The sequence below is a fragment of the Eufriesea mexicana genome, unplaced genomic scaffold, assembly GCF_001483705.2.
Source record: "Eufriesea mexicana isolate 0111107269 unplaced genomic scaffold, ASM148370v2 scaffold354, whole genome shotgun sequence".
In the NCBI taxonomy this organism is placed as follows: domain Eukaryota; kingdom Metazoa; phylum Arthropoda; class Insecta; order Hymenoptera; family Apidae; genus Eufriesea; species Eufriesea mexicana.
Genome location: NW_016908520.1, coordinates 170,404 through 195,313, shown reverse-complemented (window position 1 = coordinate 195,313; position 24,910 = coordinate 170,404). Strand labels below are relative to the sequence as shown.

Genomic DNA, 24,910 nt, shown 5'->3' with positions numbered 1-24,910 from the left:
ACCATGTTTTTCCAAACAGGATCAGCCTAACTTAACCACTGGCTTTATACTCATCGTATCCTCTTAAGGATATTAGACTCTGAAACTTGTGATTAAGGAGTTTCAGTGTCATTCGACTTTACGACACCGAACAATCGCATCGAAATATACCCGACTCTGATTGCAGCTGCAGAAATTGGCACAGCGTGGTAATTAAACCTGTCAGCAGCTGAAATATACAGATTTCGATTATCCATCAAACTATCCGTATCAAAAGCATCCCCTTCGATATTCAAAAATTATTATACCTTAATTTTCAATAACAATTTCTTCAATTTTTACTTGATGACAGTGTAATTAAAATTCATTCGCAAATCTTAAATAAAAAATCTAATATCAAACGTTAAAGTCAGTGAAAGACTGGAATATGAATTTAGAAATAACTTTCGCAGTTGAAAATATTCACTGCCCTAGGTGATCCAGGTAGATCAATAAGTATTGCCTGACGTTTCAATCCTACGCGATATCCAATTCCACCAACTGCATAGAAACGTTTTACAAATAGCGAAAAATACGAGAAAGAAATGAAAGAAGAAAGATTTTCAGTATTCGTTCCACGATTTAATTTTTCCATTTAGTTCTCGAATTTTAGACTTTTCCTTCTCACAAAGGGTGTCCCGAAATTCGCGCAGAATTTGAATTTTGCGCCATTTGTGCGGTAAAGTGCTGCCAATAAAAAAAAAAACTGGACATAGTGACAGCTGACAGTTCAGGATTATTCAAAATGGAGCACTATACCGAAAAACAATGCATGTTCATTATTGAACAATATTTGCAATTTTTAATTAAAAACCTGTTTTTTTTTATCACAATTATTTCTCGCGTGAAATTTAGGACACCCAGTATATGTACATCGAGAAAATAGCACACCTCGGTCTTATGGTGGCACGTTAGTCGTGCTGTTAAGGGGTTATTCCTGTAATCCAGCCAATAAAAATTGACTTCTTTGGGATTTTCTTCTAAGGAAACGACAATACATTTCGATATGCAGTTTTCGCACCTAGATTTATTTATATTTAGAGAATATTTCCAATTTTTTTCAAACGAAATTATTGAAAATTGTAGAAATTATGTAGCCTTAGGTAAATCAGGTTTTTAAAAACAGGCTCGTATGGCCAACGTGATTCCAGACCACCTGATTATCCGAAATGAAAAAACTAAAAAGCGTCTTAATTAGTATAAACACAGTTATAACTTGAACCATCGTGACAGTCAAATTTCGAAAAATTAAAAAAATGACAGCATTTTGAAGTTCGAATATCAATTTTCCTTGTGCTTTGGTCTTTGGGTGGTAAACGAAAACAGAAAAATACGTCAAATTTTGAAATCCGTGATTCACCTGATAAAGGTACATCCAATAAAGATCTGCTCCAAATTTCGAGTCAATCGGTCAACTAAAACGCGAGATATCCCGTCAGCCAGTGCGAAAAATATGGTTTCGAGAAAAACGCGTTTGAAGTTTTCGTTACCCGTTGTACAGTGCCTGTACTCCGCACTTTAAACGCCTATAACTTCTCCAATTTCACGAATTCGAGCAAATCCTTTTACAGGGATATTTTCGGGGGCGTACCCTTCGAGAAAATGCAAAAAAAAAAAATCGTATTTTTTGAAGCCGGATTACGATATATGCTTAATTCGAAAACACGGGGAATTTGGAATTAGCCGGTAAATAATTTCAAAGCGACCCATATAGCCGGCATATTTTTCCCCGTTAGCCTGAAGACGAATTAATCCTTTGTATAATGTCGCCCGTGCCGGAATTGCGAGAGTAACGAGCATTCTGGGCGAGCACGTTCGCTGCGCCGGATGAATATTCAAATTACATCTTCCGGAAGGTGAAATCCCCGTGCGAGGAAATTCGCAGCACATTTTCCACTTATTTTCTACATCCGTACAATTACGTACATAATGCGCCAGGTGTAATTACATGTATAGTTTGAAACAATTTTTGTTGGATTTACGTATATATGATGTAATATGTCACTTTTACACGCGTATGTTTTTATACACGACGTAGGTTGTACTCGCAAGTTCGTGTCATCGATTTGAAAATAAATGGAAATCGTATTTTATCTCTATTTTTTTTCTTTTTTCGTTTTTTACTTCGTGGTCGTTTTTAATTGTTTCGAAATTTGTTTTCTTTATAAGGCCTCCACATGCTGATACGTGGTTTCAAAAATGGAGTAGATATAGCGAGGGATATACTTTTTGGATTTACAGTCGTTTTTGGTTTGGGTTAGTATGATTTCTGTGTAGTGCTTCGATTAACAGGGTTTGGGTTATAGCACGGTGCTTCGATTAACAGGGTTTCTATATAGCAGAGTACTACGATTAACATGGTACTTCGATTTACACGGTTTCTATAGAGTACGGTACTTTAATTAACATAGTTTTGATAGATATAGTCTGGTACTTGGATTAACTTGGTTTCGATAGAGCACAGTACCGATTAACATTGTTGCTATATAGCACAGCACTTTGATTAACACGGTTTCTATATAGCACGGTACTGCAATTAACATAGCTCTGATAGATATAGCACGGTACTGCAATTAACATAGCTCTGATAGATATAGCACGGTACTGTGATTCACTCGGTTTCTATATAGCACAGTACACCAATTAACACGGTTTCTATATAGCACAGTACTTTGACTAATACAATTTCTATATAGCACGGTACTCCAATTAACATAGCTCCGATAAATATAGCGTGGAACACCGATTAACAAAGTTTCTATATAGCACGGTACTCCGATTAACTCGCTACTTCGATTTACAGGGCTTTTATAGAGCAAGGTACTCTAATTAACATAGTTTCGATAGATAAAACGCGGTACTCCGATTAACTCGGTTTCTATATAGCACAGTACTTTGGTTAACACGATTTCTATATAGCACGGTACTCCAATTAACATGGCTCCGATAGGTAAATCTTGGTACTCCGATTAACACGGTTTCTATATAGCAAAGTACTCCAATTAACATAGTTTCTATATAGCACAGTACTCCGATTAACACGATTTCTATATAGCACAGTGCTTTCATTAATAAAATTTCTATATAGCACGGTACTCCAATTAACATAGCTCCGATAAATATATCGTGGAACACCGATTAACAGGGTTTCTATATAGCACGGTACTCCGATTAACACGCTACTTCGATTTACAGGGCTTCTATAGAGCAAGGTACTCTAATTAACATAGTTTCGATAGATAAAACGCGGTACTCCGATTAACTCGGTTTCTATATAGCACAGTACTTTGCTTAACACGATTTCTATATATCACGGTACTCCAATTAACATAGCTCCGATAGATAAAGCTTGGTACTCCGATTAACACGGTTTCTATATAGCAAAGTACTCCGATTAACAAAGTTTCTATATAGCACAGTACTCCGATTAACACGGTCTCTATACAGCAAAGTACTTCGATTAACATAATTTCTATATAGCATAGTACTCCGATTAACAAAGTTTCTATAAATATAGCGTGATACTTCGATTATCACGGTCTCTATATAGCACAGTGCTCCATTTAACGGTATTTCGACACAACAGTGTACCCAATCCTCCAATTTCCATTCGTTCAAAGTTTCCTCTAACACGAAATACTGTTCTAGAATTGACCATACTAGAATTTAGACGAAAATAGGATTCTTTCGAAGACAAAACACCGAATATTTACATATTTACGTGCGAAACATCCCGATATCCTTTCCATTCGATCGCTACCCAAGGCAGATTTCTCTCCAAAATTTGTCACCACTGTCGCTTCCAATCCAGACAACGACAAAAGCTATCCCTCGAGGCGTGATAGTCTGATCGGTGGAAAAGCCGAATCCTCGCTTAATACGAAAGGTCAACGGCGAATGGAATTAGCAGCAGCGTCAGGATGCTCCACTAAATTTAGCAAACTCGACCGCCGTATTTCTATTTTATGAATAATTCCATCGTCAGTCAGGTAAAAGCGGCCAGGACCGTGTCGTAAATTCGCAAAACAGGCCGTAATGGCCCGCGATAGGCGGACCATGAAAACCCACGAATCTCGAACATCTGTTGGTCACTTCGTGCGAGAACTCGCCTCATCTCTCTGAATTTCCAGCGGAAATTGCGGATCTTCCTGCCTTTAATCGCGTATTGCCTTTGTTGTAAAGAATCTTCGAATAGGATTAGTATCCTGTGTTGTTATGATGGAATGAAAATATTCTGAGTTATTGTAACAGGTGTTGCTGGACTCTAGACTCTCTGGAAGCCTTCTATTTTCGAGTTCCAATGTGAATTTTGCTATCTTCAATCGCGTTAAAGATTGCAAAAATTATTAAGAATATAATAGCAGTAGAAGAATTACTGTTTTGCGATATTCTGGTGGAATACAAATATTCTGTACTATTGTAACAGGGGTTGCTGGGCTCTAGACTCTCTGGAAGCCTTCTATTTTCGAGTTCCTATGTGAATTTTGCTATCTTCAATCGCGTTAAAGATTGCAAAAATTATTAAGAATATATTAGCAATAGAAGAATTACTATTTTTAGATATTCTGATGAAATAAAAATATTCTGAGTTATTATAATAGGTGTTGCTGGGCTCTAAACTCTCTGGAAGCCTTCTATTTTCGAGTTCCAATGTGAATTTTGCTATCTCCAATCGTGTTATTATCTCTGTTATATTGTAAAAATTATTCAGAGTGTAGTGGCAATAAAATAATTACTACTTTGTGATATTCTGATAAAATAAAAATTTTCTGAATTATTGTAACAGGGGTTGCTGGGCTCTAGACTCTCTGGAAGCCTTCTATTTTCGAGTTCCAATGTGAATTTTGCTATCTTCAATCACGATATTGTCTCTGTTATATTGTAAAAATTATTAAGAATATATTTGCAATAAAACAATTATTATTTTGTGATATTCTGATGGAATAAAAATATTCTGAATTATTATAATAGGGAATACTTAGCCCTGGTCACTCTCCAATCACTCTAATTTCGAATTTTACTAATAATCACCCTATCTCAAATAATATTATTGCCTTTTTGTCATAGAATCGTAAAGATTGTAGGTATGTTTGTAATAAGCAATATTAATATTTCAGGTTATTTTGATAAAATAAAAATATTGCTAATTATTGTAACAAGGATTATGCTCTCGAAACCCTCTGTTCTCGAGTTTCGATCATGCTATCTTCGCAACCATGTCGACACGTTAGCCCGTATGCGCTCGATCATCGTGACCACGGAACCGAATTCAACTGCTTTGAATAATCGATAATCAAATGTACAGTAAATTAGTAACCAACAAGGATATACACAGTGTCTCTGCCTTTTAACCCAAATAATGTCGGCATATTTTGTAAACATATGCAACAATACCTGTATATTCTAGAATTATTCTACATTACTATAAATCATTCTAAAATCGACGAAATTAGTATTAACGAAGTTTGAAATTTAGGAAAAATTTATGGGAAATTTTGTAGGAATTATAATGAAAGTATAAAATAAAGAAATATTTTTCCTCCTGTTATTTAATATAATAAAATAAGTATAACTGTTCGCATGGCTATCCATGTTGCAAAATAATCTCAAGCAAGATTAAAATTGCTTAACAAAAAGAAGACTCCATGAATTTTATTAAATAATCAACCATGGGGTTCCCATAGAAACAATCTTTGTCCATATTATTATTATTAAAAAAATATTATTACAGATATATTATTTCTCTAATAATAATAATATGGACAAAGATTGTTTCTATGGGAACCCCATGGTTGGTTATTTAATAAAATTCATGGAGTTTTCTTTTTATTAAGCAACTTTAATTTTGCTTGAGATTATTTTGCAACATGGATAGTCATGCGAACAATTATACTTATTTTATTATATTAAATAGCAAGAAGAAAAATATTTCTTTATTTTTATACTTTCATTATAATTCCTACAAAATTTCCCATAAATTTTTCCTAAATTTCAAACTTCGTTAATACTAACTTCGTCGATTTTAGAATGATTTATAGTAATGTAGAAAAATTCTATTAAAAAGACCATAAACGAGAGTGCACGATTTACTACTCATTACTGATATTAACACGAGTGGTATTATCTATCTGAACGACTTGAATTAGCAAATATAACTTATGTTATGAGATTAGATAAATGCCTCCAATCTAGTTTTCCAGTATATCGAACGAAAACGACACCATTTTACGCTTTCATCAAAATTGTACACTAATTTCAATTTTACACTGACTCGTTATGGCTTTCCCATACTGAACCCCATAAAAACGAATTACCCTCGTAATCCACTGAAATTACCTTATATTAAACCTACCTTTCCACAAAATACACAAAACTAACATAAATCCCAAAAATCGTATGATTTTAATAAAATGGCTATCCAATCGGTGACCGATTATAATAAAAATAAGCAATTTCACAAAACCCCTTTCCTCGCAATCAAATCCCAGTATAGGGGGTTAAATATCACCATAGAGTACCTATATATTATTCTATCCCATTTTCCTCTAATACTAAAATACTACAGAAAATGCTATAGTTAACTTACCCAAAAAAACTGGGACACCCTATATAAAGGGAGCTAGTTTGCTCGAAAGTCACGTTATGTATAACCAAGCTGCACGAAATTCGACGTTATTTCGAGTATATCATTTCACCAGCACCAGTTTACTACAGAAAATGCTATAATTAATTTACCCGAAAAAACTGGGACACCCTATATAAAGGGAGCTAGTTTTCTCCAAAGTCACGTTATGTATAACCAAGCTGCACGAAATTCGACGTTATTTCGAGTATATCATTTCACCAGCACCAGTTTACTACAGAAAATGCTATAATTCATTTACCCGAAAAAACTGGGACACCCTATATAAAGGGAGCTAGTTTTCTCCAAAATCACGTTATGTATAACCAAGCTGCACGAAATTCGACGTTATTTCGAGTATATCATTTCACCAGCACCAGTTTACTACAGAAAATGCTATAATTAATTTACCCGAAAAAAGTTGGACACCCTATATAAAGGGAGCTAGTTTGCTCGAAAGTCACGTTATGTATAACTAAGCTGCACGAAATTCGACGTTATTTCGACTATATCATTTCACCAGGGCCAGTTTTTACTACACTCCTTCGCCACGCTATTCCCACCCCAACCCCATTTTCACCCCATTACCATACCTCTCCATAGGAATGCTGTCCTACATACCCTACCACTGGACCACCGTACCTAACCCCGGTGAAACACAAAAATCCAGATCCACCTTTCCTACCCCATCCCCACCCCCCACCCCTCAGACTCGCCCCTGAACCTCTCTCCAATCTGCAACTTTTCACCACCCCCTATTTTCCACTCGCGATCAGATATACACGTGGGATCGGGTTTGGGTGGATTGACTAAAATAGCGTCGTTTGCTTCGCAATAGAATAAAATAAGCTTATACATAGACTATGAAACAAGAGAGACTCGCTACGGGCACGTTCGACTTGGACTCCTTACCGACATACTGGCACACTCGTAGAGACTTGCTTAAAAACTCTTAAAGACTGTTAACCCATTTGCATCATGGCTCTACTTAAGGTGCCGTGTACAGGCATCAGCGACGTTCAACTGACGACTAGGCCCGTATCACCGCGCGCGTATCAGCACCTACTCGTAATGGCAGTTAAAAGGATTTTCACAACGAAAGTAAAACTTGTCGAGAATATAACGAATCAATGTAGACGAGATGCTCGCAAAAGGGATGAAACGTGATCTGTGGCGTATGAAGAATATTCAGCAACTGGTAATGGAAAATGTCAGCACGCGGATTATTCCGCGCTCGGTGATAGGCGACAGTCGTAGTTCGCGGAATATTCCGCGCTCGGTGATAGACGACAGCCGTGACGCGCGGATTATTCCGCGCTCGGTGATAGGCGACAATCGTGTCTCGCGGATTATTCCGCGCTTGGACGCAAATGGGTTAAAGACAAAATCTATCTGGACGAGGGACGAATCGAGCGAAAATCGTGGAAATGGTAGAAATCGGGCGAGATACGGGATCCTTGAACGTGGAAGTTTTCGAGGTTATGTCAGAGCGAACCCGAGTGCTCGGCGCGCCGGAGGTCAGCAACAATTTTCGAGGGGCTCTTAATTAAAGTTAAACCTATTAACGTGCGCGTGTACGTGTACACATTGCCGGCGTTACGTAATTTTATCGCCGGATAAGCCGTTATCTCTGCACACGATATCGACTGGAGCATGCTGCGCGCGGGCAACAACGCACAGGTATAATGACGCGCTATTGGGGAAAATAAGATGCATCAGCGAATGGAAAGCAGAATGCCGGCCGTCTGAATTCGCTGTTCGCCCTGTTGCGGGCGTCGCCGTCTCGGCGCTCGGCGTGCCACCGAATCTGCTTATCGTTATCGCTTCGCAGCCACGAACTAGCGGCGCGGCAGAATTTTGCGCGGAGCGTGTCGAGATACGGGATGGAAATTTTTATCTGCTCCGTCAGTGATTATTGCACGATTATTAAACGCGACGAGTAATAATTATTGCCATAGCGAGGGATGAAAAGGGTTTTGCGTGGATACATCCGTGGTTTCCATGGAGGAACACTCGTTTTAACCCTTTGAACTCGAGAGACGTCTCTCAGTCGCCATTTAATCAGATTCTAAAGATGGGTGTTCATTAATATATCAAATTTACAATTATCCAACGATGCATGGAATATCGAAGTAAAATAATTCTACGCCTTAATTTGCATACGATTTCTTATTTACCGTTTTAACCCTTTGCGACCTTCAGACGCCATTTAATCAAATTCTAGAGATCGGTGGTAATTAATATATAAAATTTAAAATTATCCAATGATGTGTGTGGAATATCGAAGTAAAATAATTCTACGTCTTAATTTGCATACGATTTCTTATTTACCGTTTTAACCCTTTGCGACCTTCAGACGCCATTTAATCAAATTCTAGAGATCGGTGGTAATTAATATATAAAATTTAAAATTATCCAATGATGTGTGTGGAATATCGAAGTAAAATAATTCTACGTCTTAATTTGCATACGATTTCTTATTTACCGTTTTAACCCTTTGCGACCCTCAGACGCCATTTAATCAAATTCTAGAGATCGGTGGGAATTAATATAGTAAATTTAAAATTATCCAACAGTGGGTGTATAATGTCGAAGTAAAATAATTCTACGTCTTAATTTGCATACGATTTCTTATTTACCGTTTTAGAAATATCATCGAGTCATTTTATGGCAGAAAGTCTTCGAATTACTATTTTCCTGTAACGAAAAGATCACCGAGTGCATTAATTCTAATCAATAATTGAAAGGAATGAAAGAGACAGAAGATTATTTTACAATAATAAATTTCCTTTCAAATTTTCATTTGTTCATAGTCACTGGAATTTGGACCATTAAAAGTTATTTGATCAATGTATCATTTGTCAGTATGATATAGTAGATATGTGGAGATTTTTGTTGTTGTTGTTGTGGTAATGTATATATTAATTCTATAAGTGTCGAGAAAGAAAAAGATAGCTTAAATAATTTCTATTTTTACTGATTATATTGGGGGTGTATTTAACTCTCGAATAAGGGGTGGTTTAAGTCCAGATTTCTATTTTTATTTTCTCCAAAATGGTCCTGAAACCAAAATTCTTTCTAAACTCAGAAATTCATTTATTTTCTGTTGCAATAATAGAAATATTAATTGTAGGAATCTTAATGAAGAAGAAGCCAACTTAAACAATTTCTCTTTTTAATTGATTATGTTGAGGATGTATTTAACCCTCGAATAAGAGGGGATTCAAGTCCAGATTTCTAATTTTCTCATCTTAATATTTAATATTTTAATTTTCTCGTCTTAATTTTCTCCACTTTAATTTCCTTCTGGAATTAAAATTCTTTCTAAATTCAGAAATTCATTTATTTTCTGTGAAGATATCTTATTTTCTGTTGCAATAATAGAAAAATTAATTCTAAGAATCTTAATGAGGAAGAAACCAGCCTAAACAATTTCGTTTTTAATTAATTACGTTGAATGTGCATTTAACCCTCGAATTAAGGGGTACTTCCAGATTTCTATTTTCATTTTCTCCAAAATAGTCCTGGAATTAAAATTCTTTCCAATTTCAGAAATTTATTTATTATAATATCGAATCAAATAAAAGGTACTGATAAGACATGTGCCTTCATATTTCCAGGATTAAACACCATTTCTATTTAAAAACATTTCACTAAAGTGCCATGTGTACATGAAAACCAAGACTCTAACAAGTACCATAAAATTTCCTCGCATACCAACAATCCCAAAAACCAGAAAAAATAACAAGAAAACCAATCCTGCACTTAAAACACCCCTTACATTAATCCCATTAACTAAAAAACAAGATGGCGACAAACAATTAAAAACATCAAGTAAAATTCAACATATTACTACATACCCAGGGTGTCCCACTTAAGTTAAAACAACGAAAAATTCTATACACAGCTGTTACAAAGAAAACAGCCAATTCTTCACCACTTTTAACCATAAAATACAAAAATACCAAATTTCCAAAAAATACACGTCAATTTGTTCGTAATATCACCCTCTGTGTCGACTTAAATGGTCCACCCTATATACCCGCGAATGAAATTAACCTCAAATAAAACTGAACAAAGAAGAGCAAAAAACGAAATTACTATTTAAACAAATTCGAAAATTAAATCACTCGAGACGTAGGATAAAACAAAATTCGAACGCGATCGTAAGAACAACGCATTATAGAAATTCCGATAGGTGAATTTCCCCTAGATCGGGTGCCATCCACCCAGCACACCCGCGAATGAAATTAACCTCAAATAAAACTAAACAACGAAGAGCAAACATCGAAATTACTATCTAAACAAATTCGAAAATTAAATCACTCGAGACGTAGGATAAAACAAAATTCGAACGCGATCGTAAGAAGAACGCATTATAGAGATCCCGATAGGTGAATTTCCCCTAGATCGGGTGCCATTTTGCGCGCAACAAGCGTGGTAAACACGAGGGGTGCCGGCGCGAGAGGAAAAAACAGAGCGTGGCCGGCATTTAAATAATCAAGAAGCAACGTCGCGCGCGGATGCGAGAGCGAATTAGACGACAGAGAAGTTTAAAAGGGCCAATATACAGGGCGGTTTCCTTCCCAGGAATTATGCCCCCTGGCCGCGTGGGCTGACCCCTCGCTCGCGTCGTCTCGCGGAAGTTCACCATTAAAACAGCTGGATCGAGCCAGATCTCGCGAGACGAATCTGGCCGCTTCACTGTCACGGGTCTGACCTCGAATCGGATATCCTTCGCAAAAGTGTATCCCCGAATCCGCATCAACGGTCCTCCACCGCCGATAAACCGAGCCGAAATCCAGTGGGACCCGGTCCCCGCTTTGGAAACTGCCGGTTTCCACGTGGAAACAGACACCGAGCTCGTAACGTAAATCTGGAAGGCGTGGCAGCTTTAACGTAGACAGCGGTAGCTCTCTTCGTACAGTGACACGTCGATTCGCTTGTACTAGTACTATAACCTAGGAACGATCATCGTGGATGTCAACAGCGGTAACGTTCGTCTAGAGAAAATTTCTAAGTCGTGAAAAAAAATACACGCAGATGGGATGGTTCTTTATGAGACTTTTGACGGTGTAAATTCGGTGTGAATCGAGAAAGGTGATTAATTTTCATGGTTGCAATGGTACATATATTCGTACGATACGAGTTCCGGTGAGAGATTTGTATTTTCAAGGATGCACGGGTTGAGATTCGCTGTAATAAATGTATACGGGAGACCGTGATATTAGAGGCACGGAGAATCGGTTAGAACCGCAACAGTGTGAATGGGGCTTTAGGATCGATCGAAGCGCCGTAACTGGCAACAGTTAGAACGCGTTGATTGAATTTCTATTGAATTATTAAACAAGAGACGCGATGGATACCGATGTACGTAAAGCTGCATAATAAATGCGGAATTTCAAAAAATATATTTCGGTGTATTATCTTTTCGATTCGTCCTTGAGCGAATTATCACGAGCGCGCCAATATTGCGCCATCTTTCGAGTAAGACGGTACTGATATCTCGTCGGAGTGTGGATTCGTGACAGGAAAATATTACGACAGTTATTAAGTATCGTGATTTGAATTTTTATTAAGTATTTGTTTAATCGAAGATTTAAAATATATCGATATATACGAACGATGAAATAAAATTTGATTAGAAATTAATTTTGGTGTATCGATATACGTATATCTATTGCGTATATTGATGAAATCATATACATTTACACGCTGCACGTGCGAACTTCTGTTTCGCTTCGAATTAAACTGCATAACGGTGCAACAGTAGCCGAATCACGAGAAGACAAGGTCAATCTAGTTTCTGCTTATTTCTTGAGATGACGACAGGACGAAAATAGATTTTTATGACGTATACGATACTACTGGAGTCAGGACAACGATATAACGATAATCGAAACAAACGTTATTAACAAACTTCGCGTAATGACGTCAGCGCCATCTGATCATTGATCGAACTAACCCTGTCGTTGGAATAACCTAAAAGGAAATTGTAACAATCGTGTTCGTGACTTCAGAAAATAACTGTTCGATGGTAAATACTTGGGCGACCAGGAAGCGATGCAATAACGTGCTGCGAGACGTTACAGATCACTGGGAATATTTTTCAAAGACTGGTCGTGTCACGATCACGATGTCGAACAAGCAGAAGAGAAATTGAACGAGGAAATACAGTGGACACACTGGAAGCGTGTGCACGGCCCCCTGACACACATCGACTCGTTAAAATAACGACATAATGGCTAATTTAGCGATAATAAGCGCGAACCATATCGTTCAAATTAGCGTCGAAGGTGAGACGAGAACGACAAAGAGGGGCGATCGAGGAACGAGAAAAAAAGAGGAGAGAAACACCAGACTAACGTGTCTGTCACAAGTTACCGCATTGCTCTCTGGACGGCCATCTGCTGCCACCTAGCGGTCGCTTCGCAAATCACTTACCCGGCCAGGGCCGTGTTTTCGATGTTGCATTCAAATTTTCACGACGAACTGAATATTTAATTAATCACCCACGTTCAAGCTCTATATTATACGATTAAAATACTTTATTTTCTATTAATATTACGAATGATATAAACAATATGGAATATTAAAATTACGAATATTGAAAATTAAATTACAACGAAATTATATTTCCCTTTGAAATATTTAATGAGACTCGTAGTATGTTTTAAATGATTTTACAAAACGTAATGCAAATTCAACAGGTAGAAATATTAATGACAACAGTAAATAAAAAGAAACGTGGTCACGCAATCTCGTCATCGCTATTATAGGAAACAATCGACAGTGGTTAAGATCAACGACCTTCGACAAAAACATCTACGTGGTCATTGTACTTTTTAATGAATGAAATAATCTCAGTCGCATTTTGTATCGCCTATTTTGCATCGAGGTCGCGGAACAAAGCTATTCGCGTGGTTAATTGGCATTGTTGCTATTTTTTCCAAAAGGCACCAATTCATTGTAGGCTTCCCTATATACACGATTTTTATACGGATCCCCGAAACCGAGGTCAAATATCGTACTATGTAAAAATAAAGCTGCTTTCCACGTTCGACAAATGGCAACTTGCCAAAATAGGAAACCTCGAACAAACTCTATTCAGATCCAAAAATATACCGTATAAGGAAATTGTTATTGAAATTTATATTATCGATTTGACGTGTCCCGATAATGAAAAATATTGAAATAAAATAATAACTTCGACCTTGAACGATTATTAGAAAATATATTTATTATTTCGAACAATTTTTGACGGCCCGCCATAGACCCGGTTATAGATTGGGAAACGAGATGGTAGAAAAATGTTCGTCTACAGTCATCGGTTACGAACTTTTGGTAGAAAGGGATTAGAATGTAAACTACACATTTCCTAGGGGATTTTATCGCCCATCATATCTTCCAATAGAACGGCTTGCTTCACGAATATTTCAGACCTTGACATACGTATCTTACGAAAAAATGGTTATCTTTCAATTATATCGGTTAAACAAATAATTGTAAACAAATATTTAACTACAAATTTACTATTATCACGAAGCAAATTACATCACGATAACAGTTGCAGTGATAGTGAATTTTAAATTGTTAGGTTAATTAAACGACATTATTTACTCTAATAAACATCAAAATCAAACTCTCGAGATGAAAAATTGAACTCGTTATAAATACAAGAAAAATAAAATATATAATAAAAAAATATGCATTTTCATTTCTATTATATATATATATTTTTTTTTTGTAAAATTATAAATTAAACGTTAAAATAAAAATGATCGACATTGTTTATACCTTATAGTTCGATTCAATAAATTCCTTTCTTATTGATAAGAATAGTCAATGATAAATTCAGAGAATAAAAAAGCTTAACACTATTTTGACATATATTTACTTGAATGTATTTACCCACGATACATATTATACATAATTTTATTTCGAAAGAGAAACAATTACACTTGCATTAGTATATATTCCAGCTTTTTAAATATTTGTCAAAATAAAATATTTTACCTATAGTTAATAAACTATAACTTCCCTATGAGGTACAACTGTGTAAATAAAAACACGACCTTTGATGTTTTAATAACGTCACAACAGTCCATGGAATTCAATAATCAGGCGAAACTAAGTATGTTGCTACTTTGAACGTATACTTATTTTTGTTGACATAAGGAAAATATATAAGTGGTATACAATATCGTGCGGCAAGAAATCGTAATTCAATACGATATAAAATATCTCCACACGATATTAATTATGCACGTGTATATCCACAATCGATCAACCACTTAACGTGCGCTAATAAGATCCCTAGTGAGAAAACAACAAACAAGTATTGTATACTCAAAGCCACGTGCATATTATTTCCCAAGATGGAGTGATAAAAAGAGAGAGAAGATAAAAGTCAATCCGCGGATTGCTAGATTTCATGGTTAGATCGTATTTCTATTGCCGTAAACGAGAAATCATATTTTACAGATGCAATTACACGCGTGCAATGTTTTCATACCGGTAGATTCGCATGATTTCACTCATAAAAAGGTTATATTAACAGGTAGTAACGAATAATGTAAAATACCTCGAGTGCTTCTCGATCTATTTAATGAAAAACTCGGAAAATAAAACAAAACATTTCGTTAAATACCTTTTAAATGTCTGCACTAAACATCTATATCATCGTTAATAACATCGCATCGTGAAATATATCGATAAAAAAATCGATAAAAAATTCTATGAAAATGACTACTGAAGGGCGTGGTTTACCGGACAGTATGACGTTCTTGCATGAACGCGACGCGTGGCCTGTCACTGAACGAAGCGCGCGAACACAATTAATGACGATCGCTAGTTCGATGAAGTAATCGATAACTAGAGATCACTTATACCACGCTCGATTCGAGCATGCCTCATTCGAACATCCTGCACTTGCATCGTCATCGAATCCACGTTGTACGTATACAAGGGCAAAAAAGATAGAAAATGTTACTGACCTCAGTTGCTAGCTTTCCTTTCGACGCCATCTTGACAACAATGATGGCTGTCGGTCGACGTTCCGGCTACCTGCTGCACGCGCTACACTTGCGATGACCAAACGAATCCTGCGACTACGCACGACACTGATCTTATTCAATTACAAGCACATTCGCACCGCTCTCAAACACGTTCACTTCCGCCGGAACGAAATAAATTGATCACGATCACGATTTCGTAACGATGTTTCACGCAGTCGTACCGAAATACTGTGCTGACGTCACGGCACGAAGCTTCTTTTCGTACTACACGTACTACGAGGTGTACGAGTTTACAAGCGATACGAAGGCACCCCGACTCATCACAATCATGCCCCACCACTTTGAACGACCGATAGAAGTCCCTTTCACCGCTCGCTCTATAATTATAATACGGTAACTCTCGCCCCTCCTCATATATTATCATACTCTTTCATTCTATTGCTCTTACATCTGTCTTCTTCCATTCCCGATAACCTTTCTCCGTCCCACTACACCATTGTAAACCGGTATTCGTGGACTGGAATCGTACAGGACTTCATCATATGCTGTTTGTTTACTTCCGTAGGTTGTTTACGTTCATCAAAAAAGCAATTAATAACTTCGTTACTTTCAAATAATATTCATATACACTCCTCTGATATAGTCAGTTAATAGACGAATTTACGAGGTTGAGGTTAGGTGTCAGTTGGGAGAATGGTTATATACCACTATCTTTCTCTCGATTGAAGATCCACCGGGGCAAAGGGAGATTCGCTTTAATTCAAAGCGAATTAACCTTCCTGCACGCTTTTGCCCTCACTGATCTTGCTTAGTTAAGTGCGGTCAAACGTCACATACTTTTTACGAATTTGGAGCCGTACCGACGCGCGCCATACTACGCACAAGCACCTGCATTCGAACGATTATCGAACGATTATATCGATTGATAAAATGGCTATTCGATTCAGCCAATAGACTGTCGCGAAATGAAAATTTTCTTTAGAGATTAACAGAAAGAGAAGATAGATTTATAGAGTAGTCAAATCAAGTTATTTTACGAATGTCATACTCGATTAGTTTAATAGAGAATTAAATGTCGTCTACGTCCAAGCATAACTGCTCATTCGTTTTATGTTCACGTAGCTCTACATTACGAGCACTATTCGCAATGCAATAGGATTGCATCGGTATTATACAATATTTCAACTGAAACGTAGGTAGAACGCAAACTGTGCAAGTTTTATATAAAAGCTCACACACACACACATACACACACATTGACAAAACATACATTGGCATCTGAAAAGATCTAAAATATTTTAATGTAATGTATATTCTTCAGTGTAAAATTATAAACAACGCAATCTGAAAATACTAAAAAGACTTTTCAAAATAAGAACACTATTGTGGAAATGAGGAAAGTATAACAAAGAGGAAGGAACAACGGATATAATCGTTCGGTATTATCGCAAATATCTCTCAAGATACCTTTGAAGTACAGAGATCTACATAGCCATCCGTAATGCATTAAGACGGCTGTCCCATTAATCTTGTATACAACGAGATCTCTGCACCCGTGCATCATGCATCAGCCGAGTCGTTTTTCACCCGATGTATTACCATCGGATGTTTCGAGTGAGAACGTCCACGAGAAAAGGAGCAGCTTCACTTCACGAAACTAAACGTATGCAGAGTTCACGTTTCTTTGCATTCGTACGTCTATCTCTGCCTTCCCCCCACCAGTACGCCTACTGATCATCCTATCCAGTTGTTCTACTCGCGCCCTCTGGTACATTACACGTGTATACATCGGGACACCGTTTGAAGGCTTCTATGTGTGGCATTGCGCGCGACCTGTTTATTTTCGGGCCGGTTCTCATATGCGAGGCACGCCCAGCCCCTGAATCATTATTGACAGACCTCCGTTGGAATCGGTATTACGTACGCGTGCCGTAAAGTAGAAGACATGAGAGAGCGGCGGTGGAGATAGGGAAGAAGACAGAGGGAAAAAGAAATATGTACGAAGGAGAGAATGCGAATCCCATGTAGTCTTGCGTGGGTCGGCAAATCCATTTCGCGCTCGTGTTCCCTTTCTACCGGTAGGTTAGAACGAAACCAGCGATGGCTATAAAACGGAAGCAACCATACACAAGAACTTTCTTCTTCTCCACAGACACATTTGACACGGTATTTGTGCGCACGCGTGTATATACACAGACACACAAGCCTTGTTTCTATTTTATCTGACACGTTGACTGTTCGTTCGCGTGGACGTCATCCAGAAGGAATAATGTCAAGGACAAGAGGCGTCCAATCAGCCGGACCGACAAATTTGTAAACGATTGACGCAAGGTGCACACCCTCCACACGAGATAAAGATATGCGTGAGCTTAGCAGCTTCTGTATCTCTCGAACGGTCAATCGATTAATTCGATTAAATTGATCGATTCGCGTGGGCCTTCCGGAGCCATCTTTTATTCATGCGAACGAAATGGAATTTTTCGAAACATTTAGGTGGCTATTCAATTCGTACTATACAGGGTGACTCATATTGTAAGAAATATTTTTTCTCATATGAACGTACGTCGACGAAGTACGTCGATTATTTTATGCTAATTACGTACATCTTATATACATCGATACTACTATATACATCGGTACTCTAATAATGAAAGTAATTTTATCATCTTTCCCGCCAAAATATTTTTCAGATTTTTCTCTCGCAAATAATAATATGCACCGTCCATAAATCACGAGTAAAGTAAAGGGTGGAAATAATTGGTAAGCCACGGAGCAAAATTGCCAGCGATATTATCCGGTATACTGCGAATGTTCAATAAATTTCCATCAGACTGGGCACATACACGTGGCTCCATTACAGCAGAAAACTCTTTCTCGTGGTCGATACGATTTCGATCATAATTTACCTAATCATAGTATCAAATGTCACACAACTATGACATCTTTTTTGTTTATCATATTATACCAGGAATTTTCAACGACGTATGTGTAATAAAGTAGGTTATATCTAGCACATATCTATTGATTTTCACAACGTAATTGTTTTGAATTACACATATATCTCCATCTACTTACTTCTATTTTCTTTAATTCTATTCCATCTATTTTCATTGCAGGAGAATTTTTCTTCGATAAACGATCACTTTAAGAACTTGAAGGCATCCAAACACGATTTCCAATCGTTCGAGATAAGAAATTTAATGCAGAAGTTTATTTAAATTGCAATCTATTGGAAATAATAAGGAAGAGTTTCTTGAGTTTTGAGCCGCTGTTGTTCACTTCAAGAGTACGTTCGAAGATGTCACTAGATATCTTTCAGAGCGATGCGACCGGGTCGATCGTTGTGCAGGGATGTGGGTCAGGCATACGCCCGAACCCCCTGGATTTTCATCTCGTCCCTTTCTCCAGTAAACGTATGTTTGTAACGTGTAATTTTGACGCAACGTTTATTTTCTATTTTATTTTCTACTTTAAAGAATTTCGACAGTCACTCGTTCAAATACTTATGATAAAAGATTCGTGAAAACTTGAGAACTTTCCACAGAAAAATTTTCCTTGTTACAACCATTATCTAGACTCGATTACATCTAACTTCCGGAAATGGCCCCAGAAGTAAAATAAATTTCAAACGCCATGAAGTTGCAATTAACTTAAGACCCTCGTTAGGAGCTTCTCCATTTTAAAATCAAATTTCCTCGTCGTCCTTTTTTTCAGGAGCAAGATTCCTTTTTCTTTGCTTCAGCAATTAGAGGAACATTTATGGATCTTTCTCACTGCAGAAAATCAACAAAATTTCGCATTGCATCCAGTGGGGTAAAGAAGTGAGAAATTCAGGTGTTTGATTAGTCACGTTTAATTGTAAGTCATATATAATATTTCGATTAATGATTTATCATAGTCATGTCAACAAAACAAATAATGATTGCAATCATAGTCAGTTAAACAATTTAATCGACAACTTTAGCTGGGATCCTGATGCACACTTGAGACTTGTTATGTTCGTCAACCAGAGAGAATTGGATGGTCAAACTGATTCTGGGATAACTCTTCTCAATGGGCATTTTCAAGTAATAGCTTACGGGTTCTCCTTTTTCCAGTGGGCATTGTCCGGTCGCCAGATTTTTGCAAGCGTTCTGTTCAGGGAATGGGTAGTCCATGTGAACATTTCCCAGCTCAATGTCTACTACCGGTCTCAATGATTTCGAATTTTCGACTGCAACAGATTATATTTTCTTATCACTATTAGCAAATTATTATTTTTATTTTATTTTCACCATATATTTTTGGCTATCCGGCCCATGTTGTCCAACCCATCAACATTTTTTTAACGAGGTAATCAAAATAAATGATTTAAAGTTAAGACACTTATGTTTTCTGTATATTTTCTTTTTATTTACGTTTATCGGTTTTAATTTGCTTCTACACTTACGAACGTCGAAGTCGATGTTAGCCTCAACAGATGTTCCTCTCTGCAGCTTGCAGGGCAAAATGGCGCATCCTTGAATTTTCACGTTCGTTGGAGTTGGTAGACCATCGCAGGACAAGTACGTTAATTGCATCGAGTTGGCAATGAAGAGAGTCACAAAGACGTAGACTAAAGTTAAGAGAGAACATACTTTCTGAATTATAAGCATATCCTGGAAGAGAATTGATTAATCTTTTGACGATTATGTTCACAAAAGAAATACTCATCTTCACATGTTTGTCATCTTTGAATATTAGTATGCTATTAATGCATTAAGTACTCTCTAAAATTACTCTAAGATAAATATAATTTATCATTACATTTTTAATAAAGTGACAACGCATAGTATACAGAATATTCTTCAAGTATGAATAATATTGAAGTAAATTGGAATTTTCAGAAGTTTAAAATGGTATTAAGTAATGATACATACCGTAGGTGATTAGGCCCATTTTGATGTATTACTCGTTTAAGGTTCAAAGTAACTGGAAATCACTGGGCTGTGGATACCTATTTATTGGTGGTTATTATCTAATCAGACATCAAAAACAATTATCACTGTCAACTTTTAAAAACACTTCAGGTGTACACCTATCTGCCAAAAAACTGGACCTCGTGTTATCGATAAACTAGTACGTAAGATATGGAACGAACATCTGCGTTCACTCAACAAAGAAGTATCATCTGTTACTTTTCCCTGATAATCACGATTAATCACTTCATTGCAGGTGGTCAGAAAATTTACGTTTATGTACTTTGTAATCATGTTTCACTGATTCTCTGTTAAAAGTAATTACTATTTTATCTTCAGGTGCACCCCTTTCACACGTGTCGATTGAAAAATTGATTGGACAACACTCAAGATTCAGAAGATAAATTAAATTAAAGATATGTATTCTGTATTTTATTTGACCTATAGCTTTGCATTTCAAATTCAAAGGGATAGACAAAAAATATATAAAAAGATACAAAGTATATAAGAAAAGGTAACAAGTACATTCTACATTTTTTAAATTATCTTTTCCAAATATAATTATTATTTTATATTTATAGGACAGGACAACAAAAGAGGCAAGTGATCGTTCAAGATTGCAAGTTAATCAAATAACAAAATCATTTATTCAGTGTAATGCAATTACAATATTTTCTCTCTCTTGGATATCAGCATCAATATTTTTCTGTTATTTTCATTTTATTCGCAGAGCACTCCAAATCTTCATCTTGATCTTCCAAATCAGATAATTCAAGAGCACCTCCTTGTACTTCGTGGCACTTGTTAACTATCGAAGACTCATTGATGTTGGGTTTTGTCCATGATGGGCCTTGGACGAATTTCTCGACTAGTCGATCACGCAAACAGGTCGGCATGATCAAAAATAGGGCGTGGTAAACTAGGTATCGCCATGATTCATTCCTAAATTGACATATACAAGGATTAGGCACATGATAACAGAACATGACGTTAATTAAAAACGTTTCAGATTGTTTTTTCATCCTCCATTTATCCCGTTCCAGGTGTGTCAATGCAGGTGTTAGCGCCATTAATGAAAAATGTATTACTATTGGGAGATGGTTATCATTATCACCGAACAAGATATCGTAAGTTGCTTTCGTAGTGATTTCATGCTCATGCAAGAATTCAGTCTACGACGATCTTTACACTCATCTAGTACACCTTATTCGTTTGTCATTAGAACGTATATACGTTACATCTTGGGCAAAATGATTTTGAATATAATTACTACTATACCAGGCTCTTAATTTTAATCCATTTATTAAATAACAGAAACGTCATTTTTTTTATTGTTTCAGAGAATGATTTGACGCGATGAAAATTTCATTTTGACTAGCAGACAGTAAACATACTTGTAAATTGCCGATGGATATTTGTCGAGAAGAGCACCTTCGAAGACATCGTATATACCCGAGTCCTGTAGCTTTTCCAAGCCCGCACCCTGCGCCACGGACGCAAAATATTGCGAATATCTAACGAAGTAGTCACCATAAAAGGTTTTCGCTTCTGCGGACATCGACCTCTTCATCGCCTGAAAGTGTTCAGCTTGTCGTGCTAATATGTTACTCTCTCTGACAAATGAACCTGTATGAACATGCGAGGTAAGCAGTTATTTTCCATTCTTTCTTATTACATAAAACTTCACGAAAGTAGAATACTTGATTATTCAAAATATCATGAAAGAAAATAACTTCTTTCGCTATCTTAGATTGATAAAGAAGTTATTATCGGTAAAGAACAGAATAAAAAATGAAAAAAGTATTTTGTGCGTTAAAATTATTCTGTTCCTATTAAACAATTTTGTAATTTAATTCCAATAAATTATCCTTTAACTACAGACCAGGAATAAAGCAAACGACCTTGATGCCATATTTCTTCAATTCCATCCTAATGGCGGTGGCCCAGGCATTAAGAGCAGCCTTAGTTCCACTATAAGCTGCTACACCAGGAATCGGTTGGATGTTACAGTGGCTCGAGATTACGATAATCCGGCTAAAGTAGGCACGGATCATCGGCATCAATTCCCGAGTGATTCTCATGGTGCCCAGGAAGTTCACCTCCACTTGATTCCTCAGCTGCTCGTCTGTTTGCCATTCGAATTCGCCGAAGATCATCATCGCCGCATTATTGATCAAGCATCGTAACACTGAAACCGGTATTATATCGTATGATCGTTCCTTCTGTCTTTTTTTAAAATCAATCTTCGATATTCAAACATATTTTTTACTCTTGATGGATACCCATTTAGGATTAGGTATCGTCTATTTTATGTCAGTATGATTTTTTATATTGGTATAATAATATATTTTTGAACGAAAAGAAAATAATTTACCTAAATTCTTTTGTGTCAAAGTCATTCGTACGAAATTTGTAAAATTTTTGACGCTTTGAATTTTCGTAACGTCCAAAGGGTAAACGAGAATCCCTTCATTTTCTAGTTGTTTAGCTCTAGGACCATCGATCTGTAATACACTAGCAATTACAGTCGATCCAAGCTGCCGGCAATGCAGAGCCAGACTGTATCCTAATCCCGAATCACAGCCAGTTACGACAATGGCATGATTTGGAGATATTTTATCCCGAGATTTTGTGCAGTGATATAAGTATGTAGCACCTGAAAGATAGTTCAGTTTTTTTTTTTTTCAAAATTTAATAGTCTAGATTAACATTAAATTCACGGAGAGTGTTATATTCTTTATTCAAATGTTACATGTATATGAAATTTGTAGTTTGTAATTTAAATACATTTAATGACTAAATAACAGCGCGTCGCGATTACTCTGAATCAGCGACTTTCACGCTGATTACGCTTCTGGCTGGACGCAGTCTACCGGTAAGTAGATAAAGAGATATTAAATGAACGCGTGATATTCATACTTCAAGAGTGCTATTAATCTCGTTATGATATTCATTTCATATTATGATATGAAAAACACCTTTTTTTATTTTTATTTTTTATGAAAAATTTATAATTTATTAATAAAAAGTAATTAATTGAATCTTAAGAGTTATACGTTCTTACCGATAGCACATACAGACGCCGTTGGTATCAAGAATTTGTATCCTTTGTTCCATAAGTAAACAAGACCAATCGAAGTCGTTAAATCAACTACCAATATTGTAGAGTACTTTTTGATGTATTTTAATAATTTCATTTTTAAATTATTACGCGCTATAAGTCTTGGTAATTCACCGCAAAAATAAAATTGTTTTTCTAACTCGTTTATTGAAAGATTTTCTGCGTTTTATCAAATATTAAAAATCTTTATAGAAAAAGTAATAAAGATTACAAATAATACAAAGTTATAATTAATCTATTAATTCACAATTTGGAAAACACCATGGGATCACTTGGTCACTACGCATGAGCAACAAGTATCGGAATATCGAACAAAAATAAGCACATGAAACGAAACGATGGTACTCTCGTCTTGACCGCAAATGGCTGCTATGGAACGTGAAAAGAAAAAGAGTCAAATGTCCCCACTCTTCTAGTATGGCTTATAATGATTCCTATTAAAATTTACACGGGAACGTACAAAATTTGTGCTATTTCTAAGCTGATTAAAATTTAACAATTACTTAAGCAATAATATATTAATTCTATTTATTACAAAAGTGAAAGTCTGTTTTTTTCTTTTATGGACTACTTTCTTTTAACATAAAATTGATTCATTGTATCAGTTTGATTTGTTAAGAGGTTTTAATATTTCATGAACAGATACTTCTCGAATCTGATGCAAGACGCTTGTTTGAATTGTAAGCACACTACGTCACGTGCGAGTAAATAAAATACGGTGAATTTTCTAAACTGATTCTAACACAATTCTACATTTCCTTTCTATGATAAATATATTACTAAGAACAACTTAAACGATTTTTTTTTTTAATGTATACATTTTTTCCTTTTTTCTTTATCAGAATTGAAAATATTAAAATTGAAATTACAAGTTTGACACATTAAACAAATTATGATGCTGTTAAAATAAATATGATATCATAAACAACAAAATATTGCATTTCTAATTAAAATTGCTATCACAATTATAAAATCTTTTCCGTACGCAGTTCATTCCTATTCGAGGCAACGAAATTGGCAGCACTTTTCTTTCATTTAATTTTTGCTCATGACTGTATAAAAAACTAATGGTTTGTATAATCATTTCACAAAACTTCTTGTAAATTTATGAGTCTTTACAGATTTAAATATACAGCTTAATATTAAGGCATACTTTACATAAAAATTAACAAATATTAAGGCTAGCAATACACTG

At 36.1% G+C, this 24,910-nt stretch overlaps 3 protein-coding genes and 1 long non-coding RNA gene across 8 annotated transcripts in view; 1 reads left to right on the top strand and 3 right to left on the bottom strand.

The window, feature by feature from the left end:
- Positions 1-16,544, bottom strand: part of Atpalpha (sodium/potassium-transporting ATPase subunit alpha) — a 213,563-nt gene extending 197,019 nt beyond the window's left edge. For all 5 annotated transcript variants that reach the window (XM_017912190.1, XM_017912196.1, XM_017912188.1 and 2 more), the window contains exon 1: positions 15,637-16,544. In XM_017912190.1, coding sequence (XP_017767679.1) covers positions 15,637-15,666 — 30 coding nt within the window. In that variant the 5' untranslated portion in view covers positions 15,667-16,544. The remainder of the gene's footprint in view (positions 1-15,636) is intronic.
- A 1,079-nt stretch (positions 16,545-17,623) lies between these two features.
- LOC108556208 (uncharacterized) lies at positions 17,624-18,621 on the top strand. The gene is made up of 3 exons (XR_001890809.1): positions 17,624-17,735; positions 17,810-18,189; positions 18,348-18,621. It is a non-coding gene; the product is annotated as an uncharacterized LOC108556208 (long non-coding RNA).
- Positions 18,622-19,604: 983 nt separating this feature from the next.
- Positions 19,605-20,888, bottom strand: LOC108556178 (protein NPC2 homolog). The gene is made up of 3 exons (XM_017912162.1): positions 20,814-20,888; positions 20,087-20,294; positions 19,605-19,870 (listed from the first exon to the last, which is right to left on the bottom strand). The coding sequence occupies exons 1-3, from the start codon at positions 20,886-20,888 to the stop codon at positions 19,605-19,607; spliced, it is 549 nt and encodes a 182-aa protein (XP_017767651.1).
- On the bottom strand, positions 20,511-23,791 carry sro (SDR family oxidoreductase shroud). The gene is made up of 5 exons (XM_017912161.1): positions 23,659-23,791; positions 22,969-23,250; positions 22,476-22,782; positions 21,989-22,228; positions 20,511-21,536 (listed from the first exon to the last, which is right to left on the bottom strand). Exons 1-5 carry the CDS (start codon positions 23,789-23,791, stop codon positions 21,290-21,292), a joined length of 1,209 nt encoding a protein of 402 aa, XP_017767650.1. The 3' UTR covers positions 20,511-21,289.
- Positions 23,792-24,910: the final 1,119 nt, after the last annotated feature.